The sequence below is a fragment of the Durio zibethinus genome, chromosome 20, assembly GCF_047325235.1.
Source record: "Durio zibethinus cultivar Kanyao isolate XHJ-2024 chromosome 20, ASM4732523v1, whole genome shotgun sequence".
Lineage (NCBI taxonomy): Eukaryota > Viridiplantae > Streptophyta > Magnoliopsida > Malvales > Malvaceae > Durio > Durio zibethinus.
The window spans coordinates 3636395-3647886 of NC_143181.1; the positions used below are offsets into that span (position 1 = coordinate 3636395).

The window sequence follows — 11492 nt, forward strand, 5'->3', positions numbered from 1 at the left end:
CAAACGAAATAAACTCTAAAGACAAAAATAATAATATGTCATATGGTTAGGGACGGCAATCAAGTCCGTCCCGACGGGTTTCAGCCTGATCCGATCTTATAGGATTGAATTTTTTTTTAATTTCGAGTTTTGGATCGGATCGGGTCAGATAAATAGAACAAACATTCGGAGTCGAGTCGAGTTCGGCTATGCCTAAAACTCGACCCGACATTATTAAAAAATTATTTTTTAATTAATTAATTAATTATATATATTTATATAATGATATTTTTAAATATTTATATTTAAAAAATAATATTTTATATTTAAAAAATAATATTTTTATTAATTTCAGGTCGAATCGAGTCGGGTACGATTTACATATTATCGGGTTGATTCGAGTTCGAATATTAAAAAATTCGGATCGGATCGATTTTTGATTTAGTAAAGCATAAAAATCGAGTCGGGTTCGAGGCGAGCAAAACCCGCCCCAAACCCGACCCGATGTCGTCCCTACGGATGGTAGCTTTTCTTCGATGTCATTGGCAATTAGAGTTGTCAAACCAATGATGAGATTACCTTCTAAGATATAATTGGATTGAAAATAATTTGTGGTTTAAAGTAATTTGAAAAAAGTTTGGTACCACTTTACAAACTTGAACTTTAACATTTATAGTAAATCCAGCTAGCATTATATTGCCAATCCTAATTAGTAGCTTTTAATTAATGACCTAAATTAATGGTTCACTTGGATGACCGATAGAAAAAAAAATCGGTTTCAAAATTACAAGGTGATATTATGAAAATTATCAATTATTCAAATGAAACTTAATTCAAATGTTAAACTCACCTTAATTTAAAAATTTTATGTATTTTCTATATCTTAAATTATTTGGGTGTTTTTTTATTTTCATAAAGTTTTTAAGAATATTTTTGGTTCTAGTGTATTTAATATTAAAATTTAATTTTTTTTAATTGAAGTTTTATAATTTTTAATATAAAAATAATTTTAAATATGAAAAAATAAAAATTTTAGATGTTAAAATAGAGACATAATTTTAGAATATTAACTGAAAATGGAAGGAGTAAATGATATGATTCCATTAATTAATTAAAATTTGAATGAAAATAATATTTGCTAACACAAATTTGTTAATAGTTTATACTTGCACGTATCCAACAATCAAGAAACAGTCCGCATGCAATTCTTACTGATTTTCAAAGCTGTTTTAAAGCCCGTCTGTCAATCGTTATGCATCATAATCAAGGGATGCCATTCGAGTAAAAGAATCCCATAGAATCTGTGAACAAATTTGACACGTGAAATCACCTTCAGGATCCCCCCTCCCAATCCCCCCGCCTTCTCCTCCGCCAACAAACCCCCCCAAAGAACAAAGTAACCACCAGTGTTTTCCGAACCAGAACACTCTCAATGACGTCGTCCCTTGAAATAGAGTACAGCGTCGACACCATTTCGGCGGTAGACGAAGATGACATCTCCCCCATAGAAGAAGTTCGTCTCACCGTTTCCAACGACGACGACACGACACTCCCGGTTTGGACATTTCGAATGTGGCTTATGGGACTCTTCTCATGTTGTCTTCTTTCCTTCCTCAACACTTTTTTCAGTTACCGTTCCGAGCCACTCCAGGTTACCATGATCTCCATTCAGGTGGCGTCACTCCCTGTGGGAAAGTTCCTGGCGAGAGTGCTACCAACCACCAAGTTTAAGATCCCCGGGTTCGGAAACCGGGAGTTCACGCTTAACCCCGGTCCGTTTAACGTTAAAGAACATGTGTTGATCTCTATTTTTGCAAATGCTGGGGCAGCATTCGGAGGCGGCACGGCTTATGCTATTAGTATCGTGAATATAGTTCGGGCATTTTATCATAGAAAGATCAGTTTTTTGGCTAGTTGGATTCTAGTCATCACCACGCAGGTGGAAATTTCCACTCTTTCAATACCACATCATCCTTGGAGTTTCTTTTTCCATTTTTAGTTTGTTTAAATTTTAATGTGAAACAGGTTTTGGGGTATGGATGGGCGGGGGTTATCAGGAAGTTCGTGGTGGAACCTGCGCAGATGTGGTGGCCAAGTAGCCTGGTTCAGGTTTCTCTTTTCAGGTAAAAAGAACACTGTCGTTTTATGCAGTGGCGTATGCCTCTTGATCCTATTAACCTAATGAATTCATTTTTTGTGGCAATTCCTGTAAATGAGAATTCAATTTATGGTTCATTATTTCATTCTCAGGATTAGTACAACATTTAAACTATAGCTGTGTTTAGGATCACTAATCCGAATTAAGTAGATGAATCCAGGTCTAAGCTTATATGAGCTTGAGGGGGTTTAGGGTACTTATTTAAGGTCCATATGTTGCTTGATGCCAGAATAGAGGTATAAATGTATTTGGAAAATTGGAATCCAAGATAAATTAAACTTAGTAGGAATTAGGAAAGTTAACACTGAATTAGGAAAGTTAACACTGAGACCAAATAAGCAGATTTTTACTCGTTTTCAACCAAAAAAGAATTAATGAGCAGATTTTTTACTCCAAATATTGGTCTAAACTTCTAATGTTCATCCAGGCCTTAAAATTTCTGGCCACCTAGCTGTTTTTGGTATTCAGGTTTTGTCAGCTTATGATTAGACTGTTTTTCCTTTTTCCAGTTTGTCATAGAGTGCCACTACTTTCCTCAAATCTTTCTTCCATAAATAGCAAATTTTATTTTATTAAAAATTCGAAATCAAAGTTATAATTTGTATTTTTTTTTTCAATTTTGATAGTACAAAATAACATAGTTTTGCAATTGTATATGTTTGTTGTTAATGCTGGAAGGATATGCAAACCTCACAATCTGACAATTATTTTCATACATAATATTTCTAAAGGGCAATGCATGAGAAAGACGGAAGTCGCATGTCAAGAGGAAAATTCTTCTTGATTGCACTTGTTTGCAGCTTCTCCTGGTATGTGTTTCCAGGTTACCTCTTCCCCACATTGTCAGCCATTTCTTTGGTCTGCTGGGCATTTCCTAAGTCAGTAACAGCCCAGCAGATCGGATCAGGAATGCGAGGGATTGGCATTGGATCCTTTGCCCTTGACTGGTCAGTCATTGCCTCCTTCCTTGGCAGCCCTCTGGTCACCCCTCTCTTCGCACTTGTTAATATCTTCGTAGGCTTTGCGTTATTCATGTATATCATACTTCCAATTGCCTACTGGGGAGTAAACCTTTACAACGCCCACAACTTCCCAATTTTCTCCTCACATTTGTATAATTACAAAGGAGAACTATACAACGTATCAGGAATTGTAAATGACAAGTTTGAAATAGAAATGCCAGCATACGAGCAGCAGGGACGTGTAAACCTGAGCGTGTTCTTTTCTCTCACCTATGGTATTGGTTTTGCTGCCATTGTATCTACTCTTTCACATGTGGCTGTTTTCAATGGAAAGTGAGTAACCAAAAGCCTTTAACTTAGCTGTGTTTTGGTCTTAATTATTTTATCTTTGACATAAAAATTTCGTTGAATGCATGAACAGGGAGATATGTACACAACTGCAAGCTTCTTTCGAGGGAAAGGAAGATATCCATACAAAGTTAATGAAGAAGTACGAGAACATACCTAACTGGTGGTTTTACCTGTTGCTTGTGTTGACATTGCTACTCTCTCTTGCTCTGTGTATTTTTCTGAAACATGAAATCCAAATGCCTTGGTGGGGACTCATTTTTGCAGCAGGCATTGCTTTAGTTTTCACTCTTCCTGTCAGCATCATAACTGCCACTACGAATCAGGTAACAAACTCGCATTTTTATATGTATTATGTTCTGCAGGGTAATCATGAAGGAATCTAAAGATAATTACTAAAAGTTAGCAAAAAAGAGCAGCTAATAAATGTTAGTATGTTACATTAAAGAAATACAAAATTATATAGTTCTGAGTTATCGGATCATTTGCTTTTGAATTTCGATATCTGAATACTTTTTGTATCCAGCTGTTCTTCGTGTTGATTTTCACCCTTTCTGTTGCCAGTCACCAGGACTTAATATCATCACAGAGTACATCATGGGTTACATATTACCAGGAAAACCAATTGCCAATGTCTGCTTCAAAACTTACGGATATATAAGCATGACACAGGCAGTTTCCTTTCTTAATGATTTCAAGCTGGGGCATTACATGAAGATTCCACCTAGATCGATGTTTGTAGTCCAGGTATATTTCCTGAAAAAAGCATCTCATATTAAGGGGAAATTCAGACATTTACAAAGACAAACCAGACAACAAAACATTTACAATGTATCAAAACCGAGAAATAATTGAGTGTAGCAGGTGATAAATATAGATAGACTTAAGTTGGACAAGCTAAAAGAAGGGCCCTTTAAATTATTTCTTGCCGTACATGACTCAGCACCTAGTGTCCAAGTGTCTATAGCATATATATCAAGTATAAACCCCTTATTTGTGCATCCTGAGATAAATATATTTAAGAACAGAACATTATCCTTATTATAAGGTTACTTTATTTACTAATGCCTTCCTCCTATTTGCGTTCTATTAAAAGGGCATAGGGACTGTAATAGCCGGAACAGTCAACCTTGCAGTAGCGTGGTGGCTGCTGACTAGCGTTGAGAACATATGCCAGGATCACCTACTTCCTCCCAACAGTCCATGGACATGTCCTGGTGACCGAGTCTTCTTTGATGCATCTGTTATCTGGGGCCTGGTTGGACCCAAAAGGATCTTCGGTCCTCTTGGAAACTACTCTGCTCTTAACTGGTTCTTCCTTGGTGGTGCCTTGGGACCTGTCGTGGTATGGCTATTCCACAAAGCTTTCCCTAACCAGAAATGGATCCCACTGATCAATCTTCCGGTGCTCTTGGGAGCAACAGCTGCGATGCCACCAGCAACATCATTGAACTTCAATTGTTGGCTTATTATTGGAGTCATCTTCAATTACTATGTTTTTAAATACCGAAAAGGTTGGTGGCAGAGGTACAACTATGTTCTCTCCGCAGCCTTGGATGCTGGATTGGCTTTCATGGGAGTGCTCTTATATTTCACATTGACCATGCAAGAAATTAGCATATCCTGGTGGGGAGGTGAAGGCGAGCACTGCGATCTCGCTTCCTGTCCAACTGCCAAGGGCGTAGTTGTAGATGGCTGTCCACTGTATTAGATTCATTTGAACTTAAACATCAAATACTTTAGGCTTCCAGGCTCTACCTTTTCATAATTAGCAGATTCTCAAGAAGGAAGAAAAATAAAAGAGCATTTGTAAATCCTGCAACTCTTTCTTTTTCTTTTTTAAATATATTAGGTTTCTATATTGATTTTCTTCTCTGTATATAGAAGAGCTTACAAATCATCAAACTAAGCACTTCCTTCAGCACTGTACCGGAACTGTAAAACATGAACAATCTTGGCTCTCCTCCATAGAACAAAATTAAAACAAAAGGAAAAAAAAAAAGGAAAAGACAGAACAGAAATACGAGAGAATATATGATATATCTCTACATTTCAACGACTCGAACCAGCTGGAAGTCATTTTACTTGTCTGCAACTGATCTTGATAAAGGAGCAGCATATCTGGAGGAGAACCCACGATACAGAGCGCCCTCAGTATCATCATCCCCACAGCCGTCATCAAAGTTCTGAGCATAGCTCAATGGGTCGTACCTAAAGCCACAAACTGGTCTTGGTTGTTTTGCCATGAAAGCTGCCGTTATGCTATTGCCCAAACTTCTTATTTTTCTTTTCGTCCATGGAAGCTTCAGCTTGAGACGACCCCAGCAGGAAAGCAACCCTTCTTCATTTGTGTTCCATGAAGGTGAACTTCTCTCCATGGTTTTTGAGCCTTTTCATGAGAAACTTTCTAGCTTCTAAACGATGAAGAAATGTGTTATTTATGAAAAGATTTGTGGGGTCTCTACATTTTCTCTCGCTTCTTTTATCTTGGATTTTGAGTGTGTGGTAGAGATGAAGGGCATCGTTCCAAAGGATCAGTATGGGAAACAGGCTGTTCATTCGGAGTTTTATGAATGGAAAAATAAAAATCAGACTCAGAAGTACTGCAGACAAGGAATATAAGGTGAGAGACAAGGGAGTTAAAGAATTATTTGTCGTTATTCATTTCGCCGAGCAAAATCGAGGGAAGACTTAATAAAGTTTTTAAGGTAAAGTTCATACAATTTTTAATTAATAAATTAAAAGATCCGGTTACATAGTTTAAATATGTAAAATTTGTCAGAATTTTAATAAATTTTGATATATTTATTTAGATAAATATTTTAATTAAAAATATTAATAAATTTTTTATTATTAAATAAATATAGATTAAATTTAAATTATAAATAATTTTTTTAATAATTTTTTTATATATTATTAATTTTTATATTAAATTCTATCAATTTATCAATTAAAATTTTTTATTAAAATTTTTATTAAATTATTTTGAATACAAAATTTTATGTAAGTTTTCGCTGCAAAATCGTGTGTATAATGACGGTGTAATAAATTTGCACCATTGGATACGCTAAGAAATTGTAGCTTCTTCTAACATTGGAAACTTCATAAAAACTTCGGGTTTAGAACCATAAATGTTAAATTTATCAATAAAAACAAGACCATCGTTGAAATTCCCACGGTTATGAGACTCACAGTGATCTTTGTTGGGTTTATTTTTCTCTAATGATGATAGAAGAAAACCACTCTTTCCCATGAAAGAGACGTTCTCGTTTGATTGTGCACATAAAAATTTGGAAGCTTTTATGGTGAGAATATCCTTAATAAAAGGTTGATACCATTAAAAAAAAACAAGAAAAAACGAAACTTGGGAGGATAAATCACTTGCTTTAAGCTATGGTCCTCAAACCATGTGATTTAGGGACACACACAGCTGCCTTCCTCATCTGGTAAATCCTTTCCTTGGGAATACCTGTCACTTTGTACTAAAGCTTTCCAAAAGATGGATGACTTAAAAAACTAATAACAGCTCATGACTGAAGTCTGAACCTAAAGACAGAATTTTAACCATCAGAAATAAATACGATCATGATCATCAGAAATAACAGCAGGAGGTTTCTTAGAATTATCATGATACTCGTAGCAGATGAAATAAACATGATCATGATGAACAACATGGTGTGCAGATTTAAGCTTAACAATTGAACATTTTCCCACATCAATCACAAAGTCGTAGGGGAATAAAATAGAAGAGGAAGGAGGGAAAATCATTTCTTCTCCTTAAGTGCCAGGTTGAGCACAATTTATATGGTACGCTAACAATATTTTTCCGGTACTTAGATATAGCATAGTGCAAAAATGTCCCTAAATTTATCAGGTATCTTAACATCACAAATTCACAATTCCAATCATTTCGGCAGAGTATTTTGACACATGCAGATTAAATGCCCCATAATGAGTAAAGGGAAAGGAAAGCATCTGGACGATTTCTTTTACTAATAGTGATGTAATGCCATAAGGAACAATGAAATAATCCACAAAGAACCTTCTAAGAAGGAGCTAATTGACAGTATATTAAGCAAAAGACAAAACTATCACATCAGCTGCAAGCTAAGAGAACAAGGCAATCTTGAAAACTGGAAAGCATTTATAAGCTTAAAGAAGCATGTAAACAAATGTTCACGACAGGTAGAAAGTATAATTCAAGACCAAAAAGGGTAATACAAAAGTAGAACTCCAACAGGCAAAAGGGTGAGGCTACATGACTATTTACCAAAAATTGAACTTGGATATCATTCAAGATCGAGGAGAAAAATGGGCAAACTGTAGTCTCCTAGCTTGCAGATATGAGGCAAGCAGTATAAAGGGGCAAGAGTTCCAGTCGCCAGCCAAGGAGGAACTAAATTCGGTATGCAACACAGCCTACATCTTGACAGCTACCTGTTCGGCTGAACTTTTCTTCACAAATCCTCTAGTGCACAACTCATTTAGTAACTCCAAAGCCTCATTAGCTAAGCCTTCGTATGCTATGCCTTCAATGAGAATGGTGTATGTAGATTCAGTAGGTTTACATCCCCTCATCACCATATAAGCCAAAAAGTCAATTGCACGATCAGTCTGCCGGGCCTTACAAAGGCCCAACATGATGAAGTTATAGGTTATGGCATTTGGTCTAACACCCATTCTCTCAAAGTCATGAAAAAACTTTATTGCATCATCAACCTTTCCTTCCCTACTAAGTCCTCCAACAAGTGAAGAGTAGGTAATTATATCAGGCTTTAGATCCTTGGCACGCATCTCATCCAAAAGTTTTATAGCTCGATCTGTTTTCCCTACCTTCGATAGCCCATCAATCACAGTATTATAAGTGATTAAAACAGGCGAGCAAACCTTGGTACTAAGCTGATTGAGTACCTCAACTGCCACATCAACCTTCCCATCTTTGCATAATGCTGTGAGCAAAGTGTTATAGGTCACAATGTCAGGGTAGCAACCTCTAGACACCATTATCTCCAAATACTCAATCGCTCTCTCCATCTTCTTTTCATTGCAGAACCCATGAAGCAGTGGATTATAACTTAACGAATTAGGGGTACACCCATGTTTGGGCATCTTCTCCAGTACATCAATTGCTCGACCAAGTAAACCTTTTTGGCATAAGGAATTAATTAGGATATTGAAAGTAACAACATCAGGAGAACAGCCTTTGCATAGCAAATCAGCTAAAAATCTCTCTGCATCCATCCACCTGCCAGCGCTACACATGCTACGCAAAATAATATTATGAGTAATAACATCGGGTTGGCATCCAAATGATGGCATGTTATTCATGAACTTGATTGCTTCATCCAATCTCCCTTCCTTACAAATCCCATTGATAAGAACATTATAAGTAACCACATCCGGTTTACATCCTCCACTCCTCATTTCATCCAAGAGCTTCATAGCCTGTCCAACACCACTTTCCTTGCAAGTTGCTTCAATTAAAATCGTATATGTAATCACATCTGGATGACATTCTCTCTGCAATTGTTGATCCAAAACTTCCATCGCTTGCTTCAACTTCCCAACGTCACACAAGCTACGCAAAATTGTATTATATGTAATAACATCTGGAGCGACTCTCATTCGATCCAAAACTTGTAAAGCAGTATCAATGTCCCCTGCCTTGCAATACCCACTAATCAATACATTATAAGTTATAACATCAGGAACTGCCCCTGAATCTTCTATAATCTCCATAACCCGTGCAGCCTTCCTAGTCTTGCCTTTCTTACAAAATCCACGAATTAAATTTGTACAAGCTATAATATCAAGAATCTCGCCATGATAAACCATGCCCTCAAGAAGCTTAAACCCTTCTCCCAATTCACCATTTCTAACAAATTTACGAAGTTGATTATTGCTATCAGATTCCTCGAAATTGTGAAAGGAGCTAGACGGACTTGCTGAAACAAGAACATTTCCAAAATACCCTTGCGGAGAACTCTCAAAATTTTGCAACCCACCATTAACACCAGTATTATCAACCTTTGAAACAGCAAGTACCCTATATCGCCTTCGCTTGCAAAATCCCACAGGTTTGCAGCCCATATATGGTTTCCCAGAACTAAAATTTGCAACAGCTTTATCTTTAACACTAGCTTCTAAAAATTTAGTATGTCTTAAATCCTCCCAGTGAAAATGCTGAAACGTACAAAACCCTTCATGGGCATGACTTGTATGCACTATCATATCCATACTTCGCCTACGAGTTTGTAAATAACCAAAATATTAATACTCAAAAACCATCCCTTAAAAAATAATACAATATTTCAAAGAAATCATAGTAATACTCATTCAAATGGGGTTCTTTCTAGAGAGTATAGCGAGTGATCTTACCTTGAGATAGGTTTTGTTAAGTGATGACTTGAGAGGTGGACAGGGTGCCGGCGCTGTAACTTTATCCAGTTCTGTTTTCTTCTTGCTATGGTTCCTCTGAAGAAATATCTGTACTGGTCCGACTGGAAGGCATAGGAAAGGCCGCTGCCAATGTTGAGTGGGGCTAATTGGACTAGAGTCAAGGAGAGTGGGCTCCAATTCTTATGTTGAGAAAAGCCCACTGATATGTTATGGACCTTTTGATCTTTCATCTACTTGTTCCAGAGACTTTACACCATTGGACGCATGGTTGTTTCTTGGTGGCCTACTTTTGACTACTTAAAAGAAGGGCGTTCAAAAGAAAATAAAAAAAATTAGTGAAAAAATAAAAGAAAAGCCGGGAGCCAGCTGTCAATCGCTGTTCAAATTACCTACCAATCTGTCGGGTTAACATGATGACTGCCACCGCATTGAGGACAGAGATCAAAATTCAAAGAATCAAAACAATGGACAGCGATGCTACTACTTCCCCTCTTGCCGACGTGAAGAGCTTCGAAAAGAACGTAAAATATCAGCAACTTAAACCAATCTAGCGTGTCGACACACCAAACCTTGTTCTAAATAAATTACAGGTTTTTTAGCTTGGCACGGAACTTTTCTATTTCCACTTTGCTGACGCTTTTGCTTAATTTCCCTTCGAATTAGAGTCTTTGGACCTTGGAAAACCAATTTGTTAGGTGTTCACTGAACCCTGCCTTGGATGGGAGATTAATGATTGAGACATAGAAGTTTTTTTTTTTTTTTTGTTCTTTTAGGTTGGATTGGAAGATGTTGACGTGGGGATCTTGTAACGAGATTGCCAACAGGGATTTTGAGTTATAAAAACTACAAATGTAAAAATAGTATTTGTCTAATTGGATTTTATGTTTATCTTAATCTCCCATTGTAAAAAGGCTTATGTTGATAAAAAATTCATAGAAAGTAGAAAGTTTTGCGTCCTTACTTTGACCAACTAAAATGGATCGTTATTGGATATTTTAATATTTAATGTACTATTATAATATAAAATTTTATATATTATTAATGAATTAAATAATAATATTTTATTAACAAAAAATTAGTATTATTTAAAATAAATATATAAAATTTTATTTATTAATAAAATATTATCATTCAATTCATTTTATGAATAAGATGATATCATTAAATTTACTATAAATTTATAAAATTTATACACAAATAATAATAAAATATAAACCTTTTTTATAAATGCCTGATTAGAAATGTAATTTGATTTTCATTAAAATCTTTTTATAAGTGACTTTAAATGTATAAAATATTTTAGAGAAAATATTATATGAAACAATTATCTCAACATATATCTCTTTTATTTAAATTATGTCATATAATTATATTATTAACAAATTAATTATTTACTATTAAATAATTAATAATTAATATATTAAAATTAATATTCACTATTTAATTATTACATATAATACATAATAAACAATTAGCTTTGTCAATGATATAATTATATAACATAATTTAAATAAAAAAGTATTGATATAACAGAATTATTTTTTTATTGGTATTGAATTTTGTTGAATCCTTAGAAATACAAAAAGCAAACCTTTCAAGTTATATAGGATAAGATTATTCACCAAAGATAATACTTCAATTAATGT

General features: G+C 35.3%; 2 protein-coding genes across 2 annotated transcripts; one reads left to right on the forward strand and one right to left on the reverse strand.

The window, feature by feature from the left end:
* The first annotated feature begins 1238 nt into the window (after window positions 1-1238).
* On the forward strand, window positions 1239-5346 carry LOC111314920 (oligopeptide transporter 2-like). The gene is made up of 6 exons (XM_022916538.2): window positions 1239-1918; window positions 2005-2102; window positions 2869-3432; window positions 3521-3773; window positions 4012-4194; window positions 4544-5346. The coding sequence occupies exons 1-6, from the start codon at window positions 1412-1414 to the stop codon at window positions 5156-5158; spliced, it is 2220 nt and encodes a 739-aa protein (XP_022772273.2). The 5' UTR covers window positions 1239-1411; the 3' UTR covers window positions 5159-5346.
* Window positions 5347-7573: 2227 nt separating this feature from the next.
* LOC111315507 (uncharacterized) lies at window positions 7574-10138 on the reverse strand. The gene is made up of 2 exons (XM_089749606.1): window positions 9826-10138; window positions 7574-9691 (listed from the first exon to the last, which is right to left on the reverse strand). Exons 1-2 carry the CDS (start codon window positions 10074-10076, stop codon window positions 7867-7869), a joined length of 2076 nt encoding a protein of 691 aa, XP_089605732.1. The 5' UTR covers window positions 10077-10138; the 3' UTR covers window positions 7574-7866.
* Between the last annotated feature and the right edge of the window lie 1354 nt (window positions 10139-11492).